Here is a 27,696-nt window from a genome sequence, read left to right as displayed (position 1 = left end):
TAAAGTTCAACCGGCTTCACATACCCGCTCGTTCACGGTTATATTGGCCATCTTTTTTATTTTCCCCTCAAGAAATCCTTCCCCCCGCCCCCATCACGAACAGAGATGCGGTCATTATTTGTCATTGAGACACAAAGTAATAGTAAAATATAGTTACGCCTGGACATTTTACATAAAAATGCCTTCCACTTGACACAGCACACGAGTTGAGTTAGCAACGCCAAACAAAGCGCTTGTGTGGGACAATGTCCTGGTATGTACATCATATTTCTACACGGATAATGGTTGCCCCCCTCAAATTCCATGTGACATTTGTATAAAGACTATGGAATAAAACTGAGGTTGAATGGTACATAAAGTCAGAGTAAATTATAAAGCTTACACTTACAGGTTTAAAACTGCAGTTTGTATTTGCCGTTTGTAATTTTGCCAGACATTTGCTATTTAGAGTGTTAAATGATATGGCGGGAGCAAAACGTTAAAAAGTGCATCAAGATGATTTTTCCGGAAGATCCCTCAAGCTTCCTGATGAGGTTCATTATAAACTTATTTATTCTGACTCGCAAAATACCCAGAACCTGAGGGTACTCAAGTATACAGAGTGCTATGTTATGTAAATGAAATGGGGGAATTCTTGCATTTATGTTTAAACTTATGAGAGGAGGAAGCGAAAGCATACAAAGACAAATACTCAACATCCCATCATTTTACATTACTCCTAAAAACTATTAAAATAAAAAAAAGAAACGCAGACCGAAAACCAACAATGAACACCAGCCAATTTTAAAAAATATCAATTCATGACGGTTCCTTTCTCAGTAACTAAAATATACATCACAAAAGGTATGAAATCTGTGGTGGAAAGTCAGTTAAAAGAAGCCCTTGGTCATAGTTAATAAAGGGAACCAAACTGAAGAGCGCGATGTTGGTCAGAGAGAGACAGTTATGAATGGAGCAGCCTCAATTTAAAGGCCTATTTGCCACTGAACACTGGTATTCGACCTATCCGCTTCAAATAAGTGATTCGATGCTGCCATCTACAGAGAAGCACGGCCTACTACAACCTCTGCCTGGACGAATAAGTGAGCTTTTTTTTATGAATATAAATTGCATGTTATGAAGTAACGTTCCCATGCAAGGGAGCAACCATTATCCTGTGTCTTAGTGTTCATGTGTACTGTACAAAAACAAACTAGACTTGTGTCTCCGGTGTCATTCCCCTACTATGGACAATGGTCATCAAGCATGCTGCATAGTGTCGTATTGTTCCAAGTTCCGAGGACGACACCTGCATGCAGACATGATGGCTGACTGACCCCAAAATGGCAGAGGCAACGCATCGCACGGCGAGGTTTGGAGGTTGTGAGTGCGCCGGGGGAGGGCCACCATGTCGAGGAGGTGTGTGTGTGGAGGGGCGGGGGTGTGTAGACCAGTGGAGCTCCTCGCGTTTGAGGGCGCTTCCCTCATCCGTCAATCAGCTTCACATCAATGTGGGACAAATCAATCATGTGCCTGTGTGGTGAGCGTAACAATCATGTTTAGGGGTTTCGGGGTACGGAGCAATACATCCATGAAATAATCACTCATGTGGGATGGGAAGATGTTAACGCACCATCTCATTATTCATGCGGCGCAGCGACAGTGAAACACTGTTGACAAAATTTTAGCAATAATTTCTGCTCCTTAGTCCAAACTGTCAATGTTCAGGCAATGTTTTAAGTAAAATTTTAACATTATGAACTAAGAAGTATAAGCAGAAGTTAACCATTTTTAATGTTAAAAACAATATAACCTTCTGTAAACACCAATGGTGCATCTCAATTTTAACATATATATAATAATATATATATATTATATATACACAATTTTAACAAATATATAAAAGGTATTGCAAAATGTTCAAACAACAAATAACACTACCTTTAGATCACAAGCTAAACAGTTGCCAGCTAGCACCAGTAGCTAACGTAGCAGTCCACATCTTCACTCGGTGCTAGGGCTGGGTGATTAATCCATTTTTGTTTATTGTAATTCCAGTTCATTTGCCAGGACCTTTTTTTTTTTTTTTTTTTTTTTTACATTTTGTTGGGGCAGCTGCCCGCTGACTTGCACTACTGAACACAATCCAAATAACCAACATTGTTACTATATTTAGCAACTTTTCCAACACCTCTAGCAAATATTTTGGAAAAAAAAAAACTGGTGACTTAAATTGTTTGCTAAGAAACAGGCAAAATGAGCTTAATTATTTTTGCGTGCTTTATGACATGAAAGGAGCCTAGTGAAAGGCAATCACAAACATGCCAACATATATGGTGCCAATTTATACTTTGCAAAGGCAGTGTATGTATTATAGATATGTTGGAAAATTTAAACCTGAGGTATGGGCTTCCAAGTCAAATATTTTGCTGAGGTCGCCCTGCCTCCCCTGCAAAACTTTACATGAGAAAGGAACGACACAGAGAGCTGTAGTGGGCATGACAACAAACAAATTAGCCCAACTATGTAGCCTGCTGGCTCATTTTATGACGTTAAATAATTCAATATTTAAAAAATATTTAAAAGATTGTGTTCCTGTCAAGCCAATGGGAATTGAACAAACAAGGAGTGCAAAGCAACCTAATTAAAACCAATAACTGCGTGAAATGACACTAAAGCGAGCAAACACTTTTGCTCTGTCATCTCCGTGGCAACTGGCTAACATTTCTCAAAACCATTTGGGCAATAAGTGCTTACTGATTTAAATAGGTCTGCCTACGTCACACTAATTTAAGCATAGACTTCTTTTCATCTCACATTTGTCTTTTTCACTTACCTCCCCCCTGTCCACCTCCTTGTACTTCTTTTAGTAAAGAGTGGCAAAACGCAAACTACACAAATTAATTTGCAAGGTTGAATTCAAGGACCATTACATTAATGTAATTTGAAGGCGACTTAAATTAGGTCAAGAGATATTGCGCTGATATAAAATGTCCATGATATTAAAGGCAAAGTTTCCCTCAAATTTAGTCGAACTCTTTTGACTTTGGACATTCCATGGTATTAATATGAAATAAAGAAAGTGTATTACCTATGAAAGCTCATTTGAAAACTTGCGGCATGTTGGGGACTTGAAAAGGTGGCAATTGCTTTCCTTTGCTGAGGTATCATTCTGAACATCTGCAATATAATGAAAAGCATTTAGGGGGGATGTAAAAAGGAATGGAAAACAATATATTCTTTTCACCAACAGAGGGCACTAGAGTTGTGAAGTTGTTGTGCAGCTATTGAATTTGAGCAACAGGAGGCGCTGTGAGATCACGCTGGGAAAATGTCATTATTGAATGAGTCGTGTATCTTATGTTTAAGATCTCATTGATTCTGGGTTTAAAACCAAAAACAATTAGGAAGGCTTGAGACTAGGCTTTTATTACAATGACGTCAGCAGCAATTGTCAAATGAGGATTAATTGGAACTCATGAATACAAGCAATATTTTGCAAGGTCGAGTTCAAGGACTTAACATTTTTTACAAATACACTTTTTTCCCTTCATCTATGTATTATAAATTATATACTATTACATATAAAAAATACACCTGAATTAAGTTCAAGAAATACATTTATGTTCAGCTTTACAATAACAGTGAGCCACTAATAGTACATTTTTAAACAGGCCCTTACCTCTATTGGGCCGATGGATCTCAAAAGGCTCTGCAGCTGCACATCAGTGGTGGATGACGAGAGGCCCTCGATGGTGACGGTGCGCCGTTGATTCTCGCCGACCCTCTGGCCTTGCCAGGCGCCCACCGGACCTCCTCGACCTACGTGAGCGACCCCTCTTCCTCGGCCCGGCACGACGACCTGCCAGAGACACGCGGGGAGGTTAAGGTGAGTGAAACCACGCTGACGTATCAATCCAACAGTGTGGAGAAGAGCTACGGTGATCCCTAAAGGAGATAGTCGATGCTTTCTTCACACACAACTCAGACATGGCTGACTCTCCTGTGATTGACTTATCATTTTCTACAGAGAACATCAATGTCAGCACATGCTGCACACGCCTTGGCATGTCTTCATATGAGGAGCCCGTGAGTGAGAGATATATTCCATCAGATGCAGAGGAAGATGGCTGTGTGGGGGAGGGGGGGGGGGGGGGGTGAGCATTGTGTGTGCAGTGTTATGGTGCCTGCCTTAGCCTGTCAGCATCAGTGAGTGTGACGGCAGCCTGGTGGTGACAGGCGTGCAGAGAGGCCAGGGGACCCGTTGTAGCCCCCACCCGTGAAATACTGCTTTCTGCTTGTCAATACACCTGGCACGCTGTCTTGTTTCATGACTACCACCGTACAACGTAATGTAGCTGTAATGGCGGGATTTTGTGAAAATCGCAGCACTTCTCTATAACGTGCAACGCTAAACATGGCCATGAATCCATCAAATACGGTTAAGTTAAAAATCTTGTATGCCCCATTATTCATAAAACAACAAAAGCGGGTCTGTTGCTTGCAAACCAAATTGTTACGTAAATCACAACACACCTATCACTAACCTGCACTAATGCAGTAAGTCAAAATTACAGTAAATACAGTAAAAACAACTCCAGGTCATGAATATAAAACAATCAAATGAGAAATAGTTGTAACTGAGCATGTCTTTTGCCAAATGCAGCCTGTTTTGTTAGTTCATTGTGCACCGTTCATAACCTCGAAACGTTTGTCGAGGCCGTCCCGTTTTTTTTTTTTTAAACACGCAACACCCCATAACGACAAAATGAATTTTGTTTTTAAAAAGTTCGGTCCTGCAAAGAGGAATGAGCGAAACTGACCAAAGATAGTTGTGCCAACTTTGTGGATACATATTTTTAAAAAAGAATTGCTGCCAAAAGTGCATCAATAGTAAAGTGTTGAGCAAAGATTACAGGATTAATACTTATGATCTTGTGATTTCTCAGTTTTATGACTTAATAAATTTGCAAATTTGGCATAAGGTTGTCACATAAAAAAATTTAAAAAGTGAAGCGCAAATCACTCAGTGTTCCTTCCATCTTAAAATAATAAGCTATTCACACATTACGCATAATAAAAGAGCATTCCATTGGTTACATTTAAACCAGCATAGTGCAAACCCTAAGTTGACCTGCAGACATGAATGAGACCTTTGATCACCAGCTCAAAAGATCACATCCATTAACCAAGGCTGATTCTTGGTTGGACAATACAGACAATGACATTATGTTATGTTCTCTGTCAAGACTTGAGGACATACCCTGCTCTGCTGCGGGTTGCCAATGCTCCCTCGGCCCACCTGTTGCATTCCGCCCGCACCGTACAGCTGTTGTCCCCCCATGGTGATCTTCCTTTGGACGCCCTGCCTGAGAGGGTTGTCCGGCCAGGTGCCTTGGTGGTGGTGGTGCTGCTGCTGCTGTATTGGGATACCTGTGGCCTCCAGGCTCTGTCCAGGCTGCAAGGCAATGCATGACAACAGAAGTTTATAGCAAATGCACACACACAAAAAACAGAGAGGGACTGAGCCCTGCCACGAATAACAATAAAATGTGAGTAATTGACGCTCCCTTGCCAAAACGGGTTTAGAATTGCCTATAAATCTACCACCAACAATGGCCCCAAAACAGTTTAATATAATTTCAATCTCATCTTCCATTGCCCTTAAAAATAAATAGCTTACAAATGACTTGATTTAAAAACAAAAACAAATTAATTAAATAAATAAAATAAATACAAAGTAAAATTACCAAAAAAAAAACGCACATGCGAAAAACTCTCCATAACCTGCACTAACTAACCAGGCTAAACTTAGCACCTCCCCGACATACAAAGCTCATCTCACATTAAAGAGGCATCTTTTCAACACACTTCCTTCATACCAATTCCTATTTAGACCGCAATTTGTGGCATCTTAAGGCATCTCAGAAAGAGCGCAAAAAACAGGTGAGTTTTTCAGTGAATCGATGGGGATAAGTTCCACAGAAATGTTTTTGATGAATTAGCATATATAATGAGCTGCGAATGTACAATACTGTAAACACCATAGTCTCTTCGTAAAAGAGGCTTGAGAAGGGGCTGAATATCGATCAACTCGATGAGGTGATGGTCTCATTATCAAATAAAGTCACAGCTTTGACACGTGGGGAGGAATTGAAGGTCGTCTCCTGCATGAGACTGCGGTGAGATGTGACAGATCAATACGCGGGAAGAAAAGGGGCGATATCTGCGACACCCCCCAGTTGAGAGTAAAAGGATTAATCCCCCTATAGAAATCACAGCTCCCGATCGTGCCCGTCAAATACTAAGCTGCATTACACTGGAACGACAGCAGCTGGATGTGTACCCCATCCCCCTTCACATCCCCATCGCCTCGTCCTCTTCCTCCTCCCAGGCCTTTGTGTCTTGCAATGCTTTGTATTATCCTTGATGAAAATGTACTTTGCCTCTTATCAGTATGCCTCAACCATACAAATCCAAATCCTCAAAAGTGGCAACTTTCTTAGCACTTGTATTATGCTACACCCCTTCCCGCCCCCGCCTCCTTGCTTTTTCGAGCGGCAAAGATTAATTACAAGGGTCTTGGATTGGCGTTCCTTTGTTGCCTCGCACCTGAGGGACGGCTCGATTGGGGGGGGGGGGGGGGGGGGGGGGGGGAGCGACGGAGGGATGACGGCAGGAGGAAAAGAACACAGATAACATTGTCAAGCTCTCGTTGATGACAGCGGAACAATGAGGAAGGGAATCTTTTCGCCATTTCCATCTCTCGTCATCCGCCCCCCTCAAAGATGCGGCACGTCTGATAGCCGCGTCGCAGGTTTCCATTAAAGCGCTGACACCCAGTTATCTTCATCTGGAGCTAGCGTGATCCTCCGGGATGGGAGTTGGAGAAAAAAAGCGGCTTATTCCAAACATCAGTATGAGTGTTTAACATGCTCGCCTTTTGTGATTATTCAATAAAGATTGCTGGGTAATTAAAGGCACGGCAGTGACTTATCAAGTGAGCAGAAAATGGCAGGTCGTGCTCATGCGGGTGGGCTTTATTGGGATTATTATCACTCAACAAGAAGCCCCCCCCCCGCCCCCTCCCCCCATCTTTACAACTTGCCCTTGTCATAGGATGTCAACCTTTAAGAGCAGTGATGAGGTGCCCACCAACTTTGTAGATAAATGTCACACAATTCTCTGATTCCTCGCTGCAGCGGGAGTTCGTTAAGACAGTGTCCTAAATATCAGTTTGCCAATCTTACAGGAGGAAGAGATCAATTTCACCAAAATGATATACAGATGTCCTCGTATCACTCCCATAGGTAAGATCTCTCTCGGATAAAATAGAGATAGAGTGGAATCAAGGGCAGTAAGATTTATCAGGTACACCTGTACAAACTGAAGAGGTTTCGCTGACAAGGCGTTTCAAAAGAGCTGCCTTTACAAAGAATGTTCATACAGGTATTATGGTATACAGTATATTGCGAATAGTAGTTACTAATTTACTTTATGGGGGTTAGCGTCCATTTGGGGATAGTTGCATTTTTTTCCCCATAATATTAAACAATGTTGCTGGTATATAAGTATATATGTAATTAAGTGAACTTCATGCCAGCACACTTTAATTCACGTGCAAGATTGTTTATGTGCTTTATTACGTGCTGCAGTTTTGGTTAGTAACAAGAGTTAAAAAGCTCTCAAACAGTTAACTATTTAATGTCAAAGCCTTAAAAAATATGGTATCAAGAAGGTATATTGAAGTGACTTACTTTGTATGTCAGGAAGGCGCTAAATTTAGCCTGTCTTGTTAGTGGAAGTTTTATGGAGAGTCTTCATCACGTGTACATGCACACTAATCATCTGTAAGCCAAATATTTTTAAAGGTAATGTTGTAAAATGAGTTTCAAATGATATTAAAGTGCTTTGGAATAATGCTTTTGTAGGATATTTTCAGTTCAATCTATTAATAGCATTTTTAAAGTGGATGTCATTTTAGGTTGTTTTTTTTTTGCTATTTGGGGTATTGCAGGGGTTTTCTGTCTTCTAGTTTATCTTGTTTTGCAACATGAGGGGGCAGTATACAACGACAGAACAGTTCTACACGACTGCATGTGTGTCTGTGTGTGTTTGTAAAGATCCAAAAAAGTATAAAATTGGGATAAAACTAAGTATAAAAATGTGCTCACCCCGCCGGAAAGTTTGACCACTCTGACTTTTTGCGGCACCTGTTGGCCTTCACCGTCAGCGAGCTTGGCCCGCTGCATCACCGTTCTTTTACCCCCAGATTTAAGACCTTGAGCCTGGGGCTGGCCAGGCCCCAGGGCGGGAGTCACTGGGATGTTTTTTAGGGGGATCTGAGCAAACTGGTTCGGAGCGCCGGGTTTGTTTACATTCGGCGGCCCGCTTGTCCTTCTCTGCTGCTGCAGAGGGCTTTGTGGGGTCTGCGTCCACTGCTGTTCTGGACCAGGCGTGAGAGTCTGTTGCTGTTGGCTATTTCCTTTTCCCATCTGCAAGCGCGTCTTGACATGGGGACGAGGCGTTTGGACCTGAGTCGCGCCATTGGGATTACCGAGCGACTGACTGAATGACTGCTGGGGTCTTTGTCTCTGCTGTTGCAACTGCGGAGGCTGTCGTTGTTCCTGTGACTGCTGCGGCGCCGGTACCAGTAGGTGCTGCTGGACGGTTGGAGCCAGCTGGTTTTGCTGGGCTGTCGGTTGTTGTGAAGGCGCTAGGCTTTGGGTTGCAGTTTGGGTGTTGATCCTGTCTAGGAGCTCCTTCTTCCTGACGCCGGCCTGCATCTGTCGCCTCAGCTCCTTTCTCTTCAGAATCTCCTCTCTGAGCCGCTTCTGCTCCTCGATCTTCAGACGGTATTGCCGGGTCTCTTCGTCCTCGTCCAGGTCCTATGGTGTGGGGAGAAATACGAAAGTATAAGCACTACCATCGAGGACTGGAGAGGGCATGACACTGAAACGTAATCAGAGTAAAAACCCCAGACGATAAAGCAATTGCATTGATCTGTTACCCCCAATGGAAAGAGGCTACTGGCATTAGCAACCATATGATTAGGTTTTGAATAAATGGGAGTTGCTTTTAAGCACACTAATATGCTTGACTGATGCTAGCAGTGGAAAGGGAGCCAATAAGGCTCATTACTTACACATAACATTTAGTACATTGTGGGGGTCAGAAACCGGAATACTGTGGAACCTCCAAAGTAAAACTTTCAGAGAAAATATGCCGAACGCTTAATGCTTAAACGCCTAACAAAACGTTCTAAGTGGGAAAGGTATGGCCTGCGGAGCTGGCCTATAGGATGAAGTACATTTTGCTTTTTTGTGTGTGTGATGCCACCACAGCAGGATACCAGTGACGGCAACGGAGGACAATGTAATCATCGCCATAGAACCCAAAAAGGAACTTGAGTCTGGCTGCTTAAAATATGAGACAATATGAGAAGTATACTTAAACATCCATTACATGCAGTAATTTTAACAAGCAATAAACAACATAAATATACCTATAAAGCGCCATTTTTAGATTTTCTGCAAACACCTGTTATCTCCCCATGCACGTGTCAGCAGTCTTCAAAAGGGTGAGTAGTTTTACTATCATTTGAGTAGTTGTATTATCATTTAATTTTATTATACAATGTTTAACTTAAAACTTCTATGGCGGTCAATTAATATGTTACTTAACACAATGCCTGTAGAGTTATGAAGGTTTTATGATTCATGAAGGCTGAAACAAATTCAGATGACATTAACAGTAATCCCCAACATATTCGGGGGTTCACAATTCACAAAGTCAGATTGTGTTCCATTTTGGGGCTTCCACAGTATTTTTGTGTTCAAAATCTGACCTGTGGTACGACATTGCTTGGGATTTCCTTGCAAACCACCGTCCTGCCCGTGGCCATGGACTGCTGCGCAGCGTTTGCGGCAACCTGACCTCTCCCTCTGCCGCCTCCGGGCACCGCATGAGCATGCTGCATGGGACGCACCCCCTGCATTGCCTTGACAACAGGCCTGACGTTGGCGCAGAGGGAGCCACCGGGGTGGAATGTGCTCATGTTTGCGTTGCCAGGTGCTACAGGGAGCTCCCGTAGGTTGCAGTTGCGCTGAGGGTGGATTTGCTTGGGAGCAGGTGTGTTCTGGAGAAAAAAAGAAGAAAAAAAATACTTATTTAACAGTAAACATCATTTTGTTGCTATAGATCAGGTGTCACCAGCCTTTTTGAAACAGAGCTACTCCTTGGGTACCGATGAAAAGTTACCAGTTTGATGCATACCTCTGAAATAAATGTGCAGAAATGACCTTTCCTTCTATTATTGATGATATTCATTCAGTGTGAAGACACTGACCATGTTAATGATTTTTCACGCTGAATTTAAGTCACAATATCAGCAGTCCTCCATAAAATATGAGTTTATCACAAAAGGTGAATGTCATGAATCGAGTCCGTTCGTAAATATATGTAGCAATAGGCTCGTGAATGAGGCAATGAAGCCTTCAAAACTGCACAAGGCAGAATATCCAGATATTGGAGAAAAAAATACAAAATAAAGCCAACACTGAATCCCACTGAACTTTGTGAAGCTGGATTTTCAGCAATGACGGCAATCAGGACAAAATTATGGAGTAGACTGGACATGAGCAATACATTTCGGGTGTCATTGTCTCCCATTACCCCAAGACAGGACCGGCCCCTTGAAGAGAAACAAGCACAAGGCCACACTAATTACAGTAACTACATTCAGTGGAATGGTGAGTCATATTTTTAATAAGTTGTTTTCTATTTGTTTCTATGCTGGTCCGTCAAAATATTTCTTTATGGGAAATCAGCCACGAAAAATGTTGGGGACAGCTGTTGTTAAGTATTAGTTGGGGCTCAATGGGTGTCTCACCATCCTTTGCCTGTTGGCCATGTTGCGTTGTTGTAGGTTTTGGAGCCGGGGACTCGACTGTCTCGGACTGCCGTGCGACGGCTGTTGCTGGAAGAGATTCTGTCCGTGGTGCAACAAGTGAGGAGGCTCGTTGAGGTTTAGCTGTTGCTGTGGCTGATGATGGAGGAGCTCCTGCCTATGGTGCTGTTGGTGGATGGGTTGATGGGTAGGGAGTGGGTCCTGGTGCGCAGGCTGAGGGGGCCCATGTATTAAGCCCTGAAGAAAAGGATTGCATTTTTGAAGTTCAAGCAGATGTGTCAGTTCTAATGGATGCTTTCTTGATATTCCTCTTTACTTGGACATACTTGACAAATAAAGATGATTCTGATTCTGATTAATTTCAGATCTACTGGTGCGGGAGATGATCAGGTGTGGTGCTGGAAATTATCCAATTTCTCCTAGACATCTGAAAATTATTTTTTTTCTACAAATAATGTATATTTGTAAATCTATCTACACCAGCAATGTATAATTGCAGACAGAAAAAGTAAAGGCTCTTCCACTAGCTACAATTAACTGGCGTATCCACTTGTTCCCATTCATAGAACCCATAAAAGTCATTGCACACACACTAAGTAAATTTGTTAGTACACTGATACAAAATCATTATTTCAGGATATATACTTATTGTGACATTTTTGTTTTGTGGTGTTCTGTGAGAGTTTATGTCCCTTGGCTCATTTAACACTAGCATAAGGTGTGTGTTACAATCACTAGAGGGCGCTCTTGTCTATGTCTCATAACAAAATGTAGATGTGGCATCAATACAGAAGTCTTTCCACTTTACGCTTCACTTGCACTGAATATCATTGCTGGCATTGTTTATTCATGTAAATAGTGCTCAGGTACAGCAATCACTTAAATAATCAAATGCAAAGCCGATAAAAATCACAAATAAACTGAATTGTTGAACTGCTTTACAAGAAATGGAGCAGGAAAGATTGACGATAAAAAAGCTCTCACTCGTACCTGAATGCCAAATTGGGCTTGCGGCGGGGGGAAAAGGATCCCCTGCTGACTGAAGGGCTGACGAGGGTTCATGAAGGGTCTGGACTGGTTGGGAGGGGGACCTTGTTGATTCAGGCCAACCATACCCTGGTGGCCTTGGGGAGTGGGGAGGCTGGGTCTCGGCGGCTCTCTGGAGAACAGTCCGAGTGGTCCCTGTGGGCCCGGCTGGCCGAAGGCCGGTCCTGGTAGGCCAAAACCCAGGTGGACCTGAGCGGGCATTTGCTGCTGATGCAGGTTGGCGTTCATGAGCGGGTTGGGGCCCTGATGATCAAACATGAGCTGACCTGGAAAGCTTGTCAGATCTTTGCGTTCTGGGCCTGCATGATAGGCAAAAAAAAAAAAAAAAAAAAAAAAAAAACCAGACGTCAGAAGTTCTAACCTTCAGTAAATCCCTTTCCAAGTGTACTGTGTGCAGGCAACATAAAAGCTGAATGTGGTATCAAGGTGAAAGTGTAAACAGCACAAATACTTCATTTAGCAAACGGCAATGTGAAATAATGTATTTAATGCAATTTCCCCACAGCTCTTTCAAATGAATGTACAGCATATGGACAAACATGCATTTAACATGAGCTTTGCTTGTGGGGCACACACACCCTGTAGGTATAACCGCCAGAGGTGATGTGGAATACTATTAACTGCGAGGAGAAGCACTGTAACCTTTGTGTGAGCTTGGCATGTGACTCACCTCCCATAAAGAGGGGCTCTCTGTCCTGGGGGCCTTGATGTGGCTGGTTCCTGAAGGGCTCCATGTGATGAGGTGGCCGCTGGGGCTGACCAAAATTATTTGGCATGTGCTGATGGAACTCTCCCGGTCCCTTGGAAAACAACAGAAACACATTGAGGATCAAACTATAAATTTAAATGCCATGTTTCTACTCAGAGTGTAATGCCATTAATAGCGATCCTCACTTAATTTAGTCACTTTCAACCATTGTGCCAGAGATTATTAGGTGTGGCGTGGGAAACTATCCAATTTCACTTCGAAATTTATCATTTATTTACAACAAATAAAGTATCTTTGTTCATCTATGCCAGCGACTGTCTTCAGCTAAATGGGCCCAGATTTCACACTGAGTGACTAAATTAAGACAAGATCATCAATTCAGTACCTACAGTACTTTTCTGACATTTTTTTGTGGTACGCTGTGAATTCTCTCTCATGGAAAATAAGTGCCTTGGCCAAAAAAAGGTTGGGAAGCTGACTTAATTACTTGCCAGATGCCTCATCCACTTAAGACAACTAAAAGAATCTCATTTTCCATCAAGAAAATATAATTACCGTAGTAGTATTATCTCAGTTCTTGATCACCATGATCTGCTTGAGCCCACTTGAACCTTGGTGCGAACCAAAACAGCAGGACTTTACGAAGTACGTAAACCGTCTCTCAGATGAAATAAATTTTGTAGGCTTACCACATGTTGTGAAAGAGTTGCCTACTCATATTAACGTTGTGGTGATTGCAAAGAATAAGCGGTCTGGTACACTCCAATATGTGATTATTCCACAATGTTGTGTGGGTGCATTTTTATGCTCCAATCAGCTTTGCAACTCAGTTGTTCTTCCCATTCTGCCTCCGTTTCTCTGCATTTCTCCTTAACAGTATTTGTTTTTCTTTTATATTGTTTGCATACATTGTAATATATCGGGATTATTGTTTAATATTCCACAAAGGTCATGCCCAGTACAGTTGACGCAACCACTATTTGGGGGAATACGGTAATCACATTTAGTTGAAAAAAGCACGAGGAGTTTTGGGTATAGGCGGTCCTTGTAATTGAATATGGGTGCCAATCAGTATAATTGACATTAACTCTCCTTGGGCCTTGGATAAACCTTTAGAAAGTCAAGGCTAACAAGGCGGGAGGATTTCAAGACGGGATAAGTCATCATTGTTTCAAGCACTTTAGTTTTCTACCCGTTGCATACTTACCAACTATCTTCCAAGGAAAAACTGATAACAAGCATCTAATCCCTCATTGGAATTCAATTACCTCTCATAACCGTCTCCATTGTTCTTTTAAACATTCATCTCTCCTAAAAAATTAACCTGCTATGCAACACGTGGCACTTCCACAAATGGGATGTTTGCCCCCTTCCGAGCTCATTGTGAATTACTTAAGATGCTATCAAGGCTTAATCCATCTTCATTCCGCTGCCGCGTGGCTGTGTTTCAAGAGGCGTCAGAAAGCTGGAAGGCACCGCGAGTCCCCAAAAGTTGCCTAACGGAAAGTTCATCAAAGGGGCTTAACAAAGACGGGGGAATCACTACAGGAGCGCCGTCAAAGTGTTTGAAAAGGTCAAGACAGGCAGGTTTTCACAATGAGGACTCGGGCGTCCATATAATAGCGCGGCTCATCCTCTCAGTTCTAATCCGCCATAAACAGGCTACAGGGCCGTTCAATACGTGAGTGATGCTGAGCTCTCGCCAGCTAAGGGATAACCAAGACTAATCATTATGAGAGGTCAAAATCCCATAGAATGCAAACGGTGAACAGGAACTGTGTCGTGTCTGTGTTATTGTTCCTGCTGCCGTACAGCTTGTCAATCAACCATATTCAGCTGGAACAACTAAAAGGGTGACAACATTTCAGGTAAATTTCCAGATTGTTCCAAGGGAGGTTTAGGAAAAATTTGACAATTTCTGGAATATATGGGGAATGTATGGAAATGGCCTTGTCGTCTGGGGGGATAAATATAGGTCATGACGACATGAATGCAAACTGATACATATTGGAAAAAAAAAATTCTTAATTTATGAAGGTTTTCATTGAACAATGTTAAATAAAATAAATGTTAAAACATAAATAAACCATGATTATGCTGCAGGATGTTGTTGTTGTTGTTAACTACATTTAAGTTGCCTGTTATTCACGTTGCAACCAATTCCCATCAATTCTCCATAGAAAGTTTCCAGCTTTGAAAATATCTGGAATTTTGCACCACTAGTTAGAAGACAGCATTGTTAGGAAGACAAACCCTGTTTTAATACCAAAAAAAGAATCATTAAAAAAAGAAAGAAAGAATCTCCCATGTGAGCATGAATTGTTTTTATAGTCTCCAGTAATAATAACTGAATTAATCCATCTAAATGGGTTTTCCATTCTTGGGGTTGGGGAACAAAACGGGTGACAGATCCAAGAAGTACACAAAGAACTTCTTAATGTAAGATTGTTGTTATAAATTCATGCCTGTTGTGTTCTTTATCATTTATGTACAGCGTATGGTGATGTTTGGGTGGCGGGGAAGAACCAAATTTGGGTCCTGTAATTAACCAGTAGGAATTTCAAAACCACTCTGATGAAAATTCCGTTCAATAACTCTGCAGCCCAAACCCCCACCCTTACCCCTAGCAATTGGCTCTGATGGTATGATAATGTATGATAATCATGAGCAATCACACGTCCACTGGTAAATGGGACGTTCCCGGCTGATACGACCCGTGCAATTCAAACGGTGTCCGTGGCAACCGCTGCCTAAATTCGATTGGCGGCCGGAGAATTGACACTGCGCTCTTCATCAAACCGCTTTTCTGCATTGCCTTGTAACCTCTAGCAAGCGCCACTCGCAGATTTAGAGGGGTGATAGAAATAAACAGCTCCCCGCTGTTGTGCTATCAATACCGCACAAATGGGGCGTATTGGGAACTGAAATGCAAAATAATGATAATGGCGATTGGACATGAGGAAAATAAAAATATACTTATGTTTTGATAAGGATTGGCCCAAGTGGAAAATTGCATGTGAACACTGGATGCATCCACATAAAAAGGCACTTTCTGAAAAGATGTAATGACCAGTGCGCCACTTGGTTCCTAGGAATCAGTCACTAAAGTGGGCAAGCTGTTTCCTCCCCTCAGAGTAATGACTTTAAAGGCATTTCTGTCTATCCCTTGGTCAGATCATTTGAGAGTGAAATAAAGCCCCTTTTCTAACAGGAAGACTCGAGATCTCTGACGTGAAATTCCGCTTTGGAATAAATACGTGGTACAAAAGGGCAAGAGGCCCACCCACCCCCTCGAGCCCCATGAAAATACCACCATGTTTCATTAACTCAAATACCACTCCCCATGCCTTTGGGACGCTTCTAGAAAGGGAATTTGAACTGGCAGTGTAACCTGACTTCCATTATATGTTGAGATGGTCGGTCTGAGCCCCAGCCCATCCATGACGAGCCGCTAAGTCCCGCCGCGGCAGCTCCCACCTTCGACCATCTAAAGCCCCTATCGCGAATTTCCAGTTGTGCGGCTCGTATCAGTGGTTACAAATTGGCTTGAACAGTGTTTGGGCCGCTCTAATTGCTGTAATGATACTTGCACAGAAGAAAGCTTGCCAGTGTGTAGCAGTGGTGGAGGCAGTTGGGGGGGCTGGCGAAAGTGCGGCGAAAGGGAGGGAGACGAGCAGCTGCTACTTACAGGAAACCTTTGAGGACCCACAGCAGGCCTAGGCTGGCTCGGAGCAGGAGGCATCAAGGGCACTGCAACGAAAGAGAAGTGTGGTAGGGGGTGCATAGGAGAGGGATACAGAGGGGGGGTTGGAGGAAAAATTTAAATGAGAGGCAGTAGACAGAGAGAAGGTGGTAGAGAAGGAGGGGATCATTATAAAGAATTGTACAACAGTACTCTATTAATAACATATGCTAAAGGACTAGTAAAGTGATCATCACAGTAAATATTAGGGTGAAAAAACACTTCTAGGTCAGGAATCAAATGAAAAACAGTATTAAAAAAATGCGACGGTAACTGTGGGTGACGTATTCTTACACTGCTATGCAAACTGATTCATCACGCGGCATTCTTAACCTCGTAAGTCGGAAAATATGTTGGCCAAAATCAGCTTTGAATTGACACACCAACATGTCAGACTTCCAGTGTCTTTTCAGGCATGGGTTTTTGAGACTTTTTTGGTAAGTAGGCATTCCTACCAAATTTGTTTTGAAATGAAACCGCTTTGAGGGGCTGAATTTCAGTAAAAAAAAAAAATGTCCCTTCCAAACTAGTAGGGCTGCAGCAAGCTAATAGTTTTAGAATAAATTATTGTACCAATTATCCCACTGATTAATGTAATAAAACTGATTTTGCATCATTAAACAAAAAAATGTGCATGTCAGGTGCAAGGTATCATTGTCAACTTGGGGTTGTCAGCCTCGCGTAACTAAGATTCCCACATAGTTTCCAGGCAGGACAGGCCCCACTGCAACATGATTGGCTCCTGTGTCCAGTAGGGCGTGTTCTACAGGAATACAAGAGCCAATCATAGTGTAACAGCACGTGTCCTGGAGCCAGTAATATTGGAACAGGGCGTGTCCTGCCTGGAAACTATGTGGGAATCCTAATGAGTCATTGTCACGTTCCAAGCTATAATATCCTTGGCTGACTCTGTGTGGCTTTAAAAGGTGGGCCTGGCCTGGTGAGTGATGTGGGAGTCAGCGAATGAGAGTGTAGAGTTGGCTGCTGTGAGCTCAGGTTAACAGCTGGCTGTTAACTGGCAAACCGTTTAGGCAGGTTGCATGTTAAATGCCTGGGCATTTAAATGAATGTGCTGATTACATGTTTATTTTGTTGCAGTTTGTGCAATCAAGCAATTGTAAGTGCACCAGTGGATGCGTCTATCCTTGACCACTATTACATTATAATACGTTAAAAAAGTGGTAGTAGGCTGTATTAAATTATCTCACGATGTTTATGTGTCTTGTTGTGGTACGTTAGTTCTGCTTTGCAGTAGCCACATTGCACTTTCTATTTATTTTTAAGTGCAAACACACACTTTTTTTTGTGATTGACTAGAGATGTATAGTATAGAGTAAATTTTATAAAAGAAAAAAAAAGAAAAAGAAAAACTGAGGAACTCTTATTAAAAAGCCAAAAACATCTAATTCACAAACCCTCGTAAATATTTGTTCCAATCATTGTATCATATTTCTCAATTTAGTATGGTCCGTAGAGGGCTATAAACAAATTAAATAACCTTTGAGCAAATTAGCACAATCCATTTCAGGAATTTATAATTGTTAGGCAAACACACAAGTGAATCAACTACATCCTCGTCAACAAATAAAACAAAAAGAAAAATAAACCCACACTAAAAAGCTTAGGTTCTAGCTAAATTTCTTCATGGGCTGGGACAGACATGCCAGATAAACCCATCGCTGGGAATTAAATGTGGTTGTCACCAGACAAAAAAAAAAAAAAGGAAAAAGGTAAACCCATTAGTGATAGGCAGAGCTATTCACTTGTCATTCACGCCGATGACAAAATGCCATTCTAATCCAGACAACTTGTCCGGACAGGGGGAAACGGCAGCAAGGTTTTAAATTGCCTGGAATAATAATAATAAAAAAAATTATAAATTAAAAAAAGAAGTGCTGATCCAGTGGGGTCCATTTACAATGAAAAATGTTCCAGGGAGCCTGAGGCAGCCAGTGGATATAATAAGTGGGAATGGGTTCGCTCGTGCTCAAGCGGTATAAATGTAGTCATGTATCATCTTTAAAGCACTCCCTGACCCCTGCATAAACGTGTATTTTTCCACTTAGGGATACCAACCTGGCACAGAGGATGGCGCTGAGCCTTTGAAATGGGGGTTAATGTGGATGTTTTTAGGTTGCGGGGGTTGCTGCTGCTGCTGTTGTTGTTGCTGCTGCTGATGTTGGTTGTGGTGATGGATGAAACCTGGCGGCGGGGAGCCCATCAGTCGCGGAGGCGGCTCCATCTGGGGCTGCAGCGGCGGTGTGCGGTGGGTCATGTGCGGCGGGATGAGGGGCTGCGGGGGCTGCTGTACGTGCGGTCGCCTGTGCTCTTGGAAAGGGTGGGGTCCCCGCAGCCGGGACAAAGGGTGGCGATGCTGCTGCTGATGATGAAGACGGAGGAGAGGCATTCGAGAGGACTGATAATGATTGGAGAGATGGGGAAGGAAAGAACAATATTATTAGCTGTGTTCTTAAACATTAATTTAATGCCAAAACAAAGGATTATCCTTTGCACGAGCAGAATATTTGATATAATTCCTATTTCTCTATACTGGGCATGTGTTGTCATAATGTGGCTGATCAGTGCATGTGTCCACCTCTGTGATGGTGCTGTGTGGCCTTTAATGGAGATATGCCATTTTTCCACATACTAAAATGGTATACAGGGCTTAATAACATGTTTTTGGCAGGCTTTTGTCAAAATACCCAGATGATTAAGAATTACCCCTTTCACCCTCTTTTAGAGTCCTATTTAAATGAACCTGTGTTGAACGGGCAGCCGTATCGCCACTTGTCAAGTTTTTATGGCCTTAATATTTTTCCTCTAGTTTGATTTTTATATAAAAGTCTGAAAGTGCTCCCTGACAAAAAGCGAGTCTCTTAATGTGTTGGTCCATACTCTTGTGTTGGTTACTTGTTTTTTCTTCTATGCCAATGCGAATGAATATAGCTAGAGGGTCGCTAGCTGAACTCAAGCAAGCATAGAGTCTAAGAAAAACGCGAGAGTGAAGGATAATAAAAGCCTCAATTGCATTTTCATTCATGGAAATAGTGTGTGGGCACATAGTGTGTGGACACATCGCCAAACACAAATTCACCTCCCAACTTCAACATCACTGAACAATGGAGTATGTACCCGTTACGCATTTAGCTCATGTTACCAAGCTGCCAAGTCATGGGTAGGCAAACTGTGTGGGGACAGTATTAGGTAAATTAGCCCCATTGTAACATCACAATCCAACAAAATACTGAATGTCTCACTCACACTTTTCAGAGATGGGGAAGTCACCAAGGATTTCTTTGGTTATGTAATTCCATACTTAGGCATTCCAGAGACTTAACTATTTGTAAACAATGCATTATTAAAGAGAGTTTTCCGAAATATGCCCCCCTTTAATCTAAAAGATGGACCTCCCTCATCCATGACATAACGCAAGACCACAGCATTAATTGGTGAATTTGTTGTACATAAAGGTTTCATGAAACAGATCCTGCAACAGATTATTTCCTTTGCAAAAAAAAAAATTGTGTATTGTGAATAACATTAGGTTTTACCCGCATTCCCATGTTGCCCCTTTGGTGGAAGTTGTGGTTGTTCATCCTTCCTCTGTTTCCTCCTCTCATGTTGTGCATTCCAAATCCAGCGTAGCCTACGCCTCTTCCTCCTCGGCCTCCGTACCGATTTTGACGTTTCTGCTGTTCTTGTTCCTCATACTCTATGAGATCTCTTTTGGCCTTCTCTGACAGTTCTGAAGAAATAAAAGCACTCAATTAACCTTTTGTAACATTTAAGTGAATATTAAAAACACAGTTTTCCTACCAAGTGTTTCGGGGATATTCCTCCGCTTATTGCCTGCATCAGCCAAGCGCACGATACCGCCGTCCTTTCTCTCTGACTTGAAGCGAATACGACCAGAGTCTCCATCTTCGTCGTCGTCGTCATCCGAGTCCTCCTTTGGTTCTTCTTCAGGCATGGCTTTATTTTCAATCTGGGGACAAATGATTTACTAAGGGTGTGCTCCCCGCTCATCATGTTTGGTCAATGGAATAAATCATAAATCCGGGTTTTTATTCTCTTAATACAGTACCTCTTCTGTTTCAAAGACCTGGGAGTCTTCCGCTCCTTGCTGCTGTTCATCCCCCAAATTCTCTTCCTCGGGGGCCACTTCCTGCTCGACTCCTCCTTCGTCCTCATATGTTTGGTATTCATTGTCCTGTAGACAAAGTTGTTAAAATGGTGACTGTAGCCTATTGCCAGTTGCGTATTTGTGGAAATGTAATGGCCTCCGTCCTCCTGAAGTCCATATACTGGGGGGAAAAAATGCAGCTAATTGCAGAGACAAACAAAAATGTTGTACACAGGATTTTCGGGAGGCACCGTGTAAAACCCCACCCGCCCCCTCTTCCGATAGCAAATTAGCATAACAGTGGGAACACAGCTTCATTAGTATTCCTGACAGCATTTGAAAGTCAATGAGATGTAAATGATGGACACGATAGAGAAAAGTGGGCAAAGATTTTAAAAAATACAAATAACACACACACTTACTCCATCGCAGTCTGTATATATTAGTAACCCACGATACGCTAATGTAACAATATTATATGAATTTATTAAGGTATGGGCAGCATGGTGGATAAGTGATAAGCCTGACTAACGCACAGTGGAGAGCTACAGGGTTCAAATGTCGGCTAAAGGCCTCTTTATACTCCAGCGGTCGCGCGGTTGAAACGGCCGCATTGCATCACTTGACCAATGAATTGCCCCGCGCAGCACCTCTCCGTAGCTTGCCGCGCACCCGACAAAAATAGTTGCTGCGCGTCAAATGCCGCGGAGATCATCTCTCGTGATTGGTCCGTTTTAGTCACATGGTGTGATGACGTACCAGCGTGCCCATTGGTTCTACATGCCATCTACGTCGCTGCTTTCTCGATCGATTTTGCAGCATAATTAAATGTATCATCTGGTCATCTATGTCCATTTGTTCTGTCGCGGTCGCCATTGTTCTTTCTTTGTTCCTTGTTACTGAAAGGAAAGTAAAAACGGCTACTGGAAATGGCAAAAAAAATAAATGCAGAGGAAACTCCACCCTTTGGTCTCTAAGCCAATACCAGCCGTAGCGACACCCCCAACTTGGAGAACTGCAGCACACTTTCAAAACTGCGCGCGTGGGTTGCGCTGGAGCATAAAGGCAAACTACGCGAGGGACACCGATTTATCGTTAAAGAATTGTAACCACTTTACAAATTCTGCCTGGCTAATCAAACATATGAGCACAACTGTGTGTTTTCTCATTTACTAAATAAAAGTAGGGCTGTAAATTTCTAAATATGAGCAAGTAAATAAAAAAGAAAGTATTACGTGTTCAAATAAAGTGCTTAGCTTCAGAATAATTCTTTGTGGGAAAAAAAAAGAACGAAATACAGGTAATACTTCATGTTTTTATCATATGGGTAGAAGCAAAATCATGCATTGTAAAAATGCATTACACATAGGTAGAAAGGTTTTCAAGAATGTTTAGGTCAACTTTAAGGTGCATATTATGCATTATACACGAGAAATGACGGTACCTGTATTATTTTGAATTATTAAAAGGAGTAAGAATTTGAAGTGCCATGATTAGTCCAGGTTTTTTCCATGGTATCGTTTCAGTATTGGTATTGAGGTACCCTAATTGTTTACAAGTTTTCAAAGCAAGGTTCTTAACCACATGCTTGGATGAGTTTAGTGTGGACGAGAACTTGCGATGAGCTTGGACGGAGATCTCAGGTCCATTGCGGCTAGAACACAGGTGAACACTTCCAAATATCTTCCTTGATTTTAACCTCCTGTAGGTGTTAAAGGCCAGGTGTCCCAATAGTTTAGTGACAATCCACATCTTTCAAGTGCCAAAAACCATGGCATGTTGGTTAAATGGACCGTGGCGGACATTCGCGCATGAATCGACGCTTATCTTTGATCCTCTTAGTGTGGGGGGGAGCAAATAAAGAGAAGCTCACCATCAATCACCAGAGACGTGTATAGAGGTGTCCTCGGGAAGGTCAATAATCTTTTCACCTGCATGACACGTTATCAGATCTAGATTAAAGCCCCCCTTCAAACAGCCACCCACCCACTTGCGCACATTAACCTCGGCGACTGGCAGCACAAAGCATCTCCTTACTCGCCCAAAGATACCATGGCCCAAGGTCACAATGGCACTCAGCGGAGCATCGCCCCGCGGCAAACAAGCCGTCAGCTTTAACATTGTCAGCGTGATGGAGAAATTAACCAGTTGGCAGGGAGAGATAGCGGAGCAAAAATAAAAAATAACATAAAAAAATACATACCGATGCCTACATCTCCTTTTACAGTTACCAATTCTCACGAGGATGAAATCCCCCAATTAGAAGTTAAAGAGGTTGCGGGACATCATAACAACATACAATCATAAGACCCAAAAGAGGATAAGCACGATAGAAAATGGATGGATGATAGAGAGTTCCCGGGTTCAAATCACAGCTCGAGTCCTTTTATGTGGATGTTTTTCTCCAGGTACTCCAGCTTCCTCCCACATTCAAAAAATAGCAAAACAGCTTGATTCATAGTACAACTGCCTAATTCCAATGTAATGCCCAATCCATTTTTGGGGACTGTCCATTTCCATGTACATTTTAACAAATGACACATATCAGCTATGACTGGGTTTACACTGACAAAACACATGAAACAACCTTGCCAAATTACAAAAATACAGTGCAGGTAAATCGATCACAATGTGGTAGGACTTTACACTTCATTCGAGGGAGTGTTTTGTGAGCGTTTTCCAGTGCTGCTGTTTTGGTTAGCAACATAATTCAAATGGGCTCTGCGTGAACAATAGCATCTGTAATCTGGGATCATTACACATGCTGTCTTATTTTGTCCTGATGGGAAAATGGAAGAGTCTATTTCTTCAAGTGGATGACAGAACCGGTGGCTAATTTAAACTGCGATTAGACGGACATGGTCTGTAAACTCACCTGACATTCTCCATCGATGGACTCATTGATTTGTATGTCGAGCACTTCTTCTGTGGTGTAACCCTCTTCGTGCACATCATCCCGGGTGTAGTCCTCCCCATACTCCTCGTCCCCTTCGTCCTGCGGGTAACCCGGCTCCATGCCCACGTCCTCGTAGTCATCGGTGCCCAGGTTGACAGCATCTTCCGAGTAATCCTGCATGTTCCCTTCCTGGTCGAAGCTGTACGTGGCGTTGAGGCTTACTTCCTGACCACTGGACACATACAAATAATACTTCTAACACATGCATTCTGCATTGCTGCCACAAATGAAAATAATTGAACTTAAAAGGTCTGCCCACAAGGTTACATCGGATTTATTAGAATTTCTGTGAGCAGAACGTACTGTATCGTAGGGGTTGAACAACAAAACATTTTTTTGTAGTCAACTATAAAGTGGTGAAAGTCCAGTCGATGAATTGATCGATATATAGAACTATAATTTAACAGCCTAAATAAGTTATTTTGTCTTCTTTTTAGGAAATGAATGATGCAGACAATAAAGTCAGAATTATTTTTCCTGTAAAAACAGCAACGGCATTTGTGATTGCTTTGACTCGACGTGAAGAGCCTGGGAGAGGCAGTTTAAATGCCAACGGAAGCTGTGTTTGCACAGACAGACCTTTTTTTTATATTCAAGTTGGTGTAATACCGCCTAAAGTATTTCGATAGCCAATGACATCCGCGAGCCACAGGCTGAGCTGCAATGTATTTGTTTACGGCGCAGACATGACTGGAGCTCGAGGCAGTTACACTTCCTGGCCCTTACCTTACGTAGCTTTTCTATGTGGGAAATCATACTGTACCAAAGAATAGAATAGATATTATAGTAGTAGTACATGGATCTTTATGACAGAATGTCATCTTTGAAGGCATACAATGAAGTAAGGTAAAGATCCAAATTATAATTATTCAGGCTACTACCTGGTGCCATACAGCTTTGGGGGGAAATGGAAAAAAATAATTAATTAATTACATTTTTAAAAGGAGCATTATTGCTGAACCTGCTTTACCTCATGTCTTCCTCCTCATCACTCTGTAGAAGAGCATCATTCAGCTCTTCATCCTCATCTTCAGAAAGATTCTGGGTGAAAAAAGTGGAGAATGTTGAAACACGGAGAGAAAATGTGAGTGTGTCACACGTGCTGTTTTTTTTTTTAGCGTCTTACCTTCTTACCCGACGGTGAAAATTCTTCTAACAAATCCTCCTCCAAGTCACTTTGAAGAGAAAAAAAAACACAAATCCATTCTATGCATAATGTAAATTTTTACCCTTCCCAGAAACCCAAGTACATGGGCTCCTTACAACAGAGTTCCATTTCTACAGTGGTTACCTGTCTTTTGTACACAAGTCAGGATGGGCGGTAGTCCATCACTAATCTACACTAACCCAGTAGTAAAGTCATATTTACAGTAAATATTTGTACGGCACACACTTCTAGGCCATAAATATAAAACAATCAAATGAAAAACTAAGTACTGCAGTAACTGAGCACATCTTATGTGCCACTTGAAGATGCCACTGCAGAAATGAGTTCATTGTACGCTTTTCATAACCTCAAAACGTCATTTGGGGGTACCGCCGTGAACCGAAGACCTCTTGTATTGTATGATGATTTATTTATTTATTTATTTTTTTTTTAAATTCTACTTGGGGGGGGGGGGGGGGCTTACCTCTCTAAATCGTCGTCTTCACCCCTCCTCCTGCGTGAACGCTCCGTTCCGGGCTTGTCATACTGGTCAAAGGTATAATCTACGTCACAAAAAAGGAGTGCGTCTTAAAGCGGGTTTATAATTTAAAAAAATAAATAAAAATACTTTTTGTCATATAGAGTGTATGTTAAAATCGACTATATCACCTGTTAGTAGAATATTATTAAAATCAACCCTCTCTGGCGGCCAGTGGTAGAAATTGGCATGTGCAAAGTTTGTGACAGCACAGGAAGGGATGCATATGTTGTGAAGACTAATAATTTCTACTGACAGCCCCAAATAAACTAGGCTCCACCCCGACATACAAAGCTTGTCTGTCAATTGAGATGCATCACTTCAACATACAGTTAACCCATGCTATTACCTTATACTGTACAGTAATTGCGCATAGATGCCACAAGATGGTAGCAAAGGACTACTTTTGTCTAAATGCAGCTCCTCAACTCACTTCAACAGTTTCTTGGCACCAAGATACCAGCAAATGCCAAAGTACAAAACTGCAAATAAAGGTCCACTGCACTACCTTGACACATACTGTTATTAGAGCTGTACAATATAACAATATATATTGTACATACGATATAAAAAAATTATTGTATAATATAATCCTCTATCGTTTATATCTTTAGATTTATCTCACTAATACTGAGTGTATCCTGAAACTTATTTTCTTCTGCTTAGTAACTTTCACAAGATAAATGGTGGGTATACTTGAATGTTACTTGAAGCACTGTGAAGCACACATTTTGCACTGTGAAAAATAGTTACACTCTTTCCAAAAGTATTCGCTCACCCATCCAAAAATCGGAATCGGGTGTTCCAATCACTTCCATGGTCACAGGTGTATAAAATCAAGCTCCTAGGCATGCAGACTGTTTTTACTAAAATTCGTGAAAGAATGGGTGGCTTTCAGGAGCTCAGGGAATTCCAGCGTAGAACTGTGATATGATGCCACATGTGCACCAAGTCCAGTCGTGAAATTTCCTCACTCTTAAATATTCCACAGTCGACTTCCAGCTTGACTGGGCTGCATAAAGTCCTGACCTCAACTCGATGCAACACAGTTGGGCTGAATTAGAGTGGAGACTGAGAGCCAGGCCCTCTCGTCCAACATCAGTGTGTGACCTCACAAATGGGCTTCTGGAAGAATGGTCAAGAATTCCCATAAACATACCCCTAAACCTTGTGGACAGCATTCCCAGAATAGTTGAAGCTGTTATAGCTGCAAAGGGTGGACCAACGTCACATTGAAGCATATGGATTAGGAATGGGATGTCACTTAAATTCATATGTGAGTCAAGGCAGGTAAGCAAATACTTTTGGCAATAAATTCTATGTTCTTTTGAATAACTTCTGTAGAAATAGCTTAAGACACTGACTATTGCAAAATGTCAGTCAACAGCTTCAGTTTAAAAGAGGTTTATTTGGAGGAACCCTTTTGTTTTTTATGCACTGCCACAACTTGTTTGTATTTTAATTTATACAGTATAGATTTACAAAGTAGGCAGATATGTGCACCTGTTGCTATGGTTACAACTTAAATTTGTATGGTGAGTCAGTTGAGGTTATCAAAACTTCCAGATGGATGCGAAATGTGTGTAAATTTAAAATTATTTTTCGATCTTAACAAGTTGTTTTATGAATGGTACATGTATAGAGCCACTTTGATCTGTAAGTTGCTCATGTGTAACTGAAAAAAAAACCTGATTCATAATACAGGTGAAATTGCGGTCGTTTGAGTTTCCACAACATTCGCAACAAGTTAATTACCAATAAGTGTGATTTTCCGCATGTACTTTTAATTATTTGCACCAAATTAACGGGAAACATTTCAGTTTGACACACCTGATTTAATTATTCCACTTTTTACAACCGTAAAACACAGTAGTGACCTCCCATTCAAACACCAGTCACTGCAAATTATGTCCCACTTTGATATAATACTGAGCAAGATACGAAGAGGCGACGGTGAGTTAATAAAACATATACGTCAGTGGAGTTGTTGCCTTAAAAAAAATGCTTAGTTAAAATTATTTGATTGCACCCGCATTCGGCTTGTAGCTATTGCGTACACGGAACACATATTTTGAGCGACGCTAGCTATGCTAAATGAGGTTAGGTTCCAAAAGCTACAGCTCAACTAGCGGCTGAGTCTGCCGTGTCAAAATTCTAACAAATACAGTCGATCCATATGTGCGGCACAAGCGTTATCGAACAAACATTAATTTCGGTGTCTCTAGCCTACAAAAACAACTAGTGGCTAACGTTAGCCGCTCGGCTAAGTTAGCAAGAAGAAAAGAGCCGCTTACCCTCGTCATTGGCCGACATGGTGCGCGAGAGCTGTCCGTTTACGGGGTGTGACTTACACAGCTGGTGGTAACATTTGTTATTTGCTCAGAAAGTCCACATTTCGATGAGGCGAAACGTGGGATTTGAATGACTGGCGCTTTCTACGCAACAACGAAAACAGCAAGCGCGGCTGCTCGGTCCCCCGCTGTGCTAAGTTGCTAACTAACAAGCGGAGGTAGCACAAACATGGCAGAGCTGTGTGCTTCCGT

General features: G+C 42.0%; 1 protein-coding gene across 1 annotated transcript; it reads right to left on the bottom strand.

Annotated features, from left to right (window-relative positions):
* rbm33a (RNA binding motif protein 33a) lies at positions 1-27,696 on the bottom strand. The gene is made up of 19 exons (XM_061757955.1): positions 27,448-27,696; positions 25,100-25,178; positions 24,595-24,643; positions 24,439-24,509; positions 23,388-23,640; positions 20,474-20,599; positions 20,206-20,374; positions 19,941-20,134; positions 18,463-18,802; positions 16,333-16,394; positions 12,606-12,735; positions 11,879-12,234; positions 10,871-11,125; positions 9,827-10,117; positions 8,154-8,867; positions 5,243-5,437; positions 3,662-3,841; positions 3,071-3,159; positions 1-1,512 (listed from the first exon to the last, which is right to left on the bottom strand). Exons 1-19 carry the CDS (start codon positions 27,464-27,466, stop codon positions 1,464-1,466), a joined length of 3,621 nt encoding a protein of 1,206 aa, XP_061613939.1. The 5' UTR covers positions 27,467-27,696; the 3' UTR covers positions 1-1,463.

The sequence above is a fragment of the Phyllopteryx taeniolatus genome, chromosome 20 (genome assembly GCF_024500385.1).
Source record: "Phyllopteryx taeniolatus isolate TA_2022b chromosome 20, UOR_Ptae_1.2, whole genome shotgun sequence".
NCBI classification, from domain to species: domain Eukaryota; kingdom Metazoa; phylum Chordata; class Actinopteri; order Syngnathiformes; family Syngnathidae; genus Phyllopteryx; species Phyllopteryx taeniolatus.
This window is presented reverse-complemented; position numbering and strand designations above follow the sequence as displayed.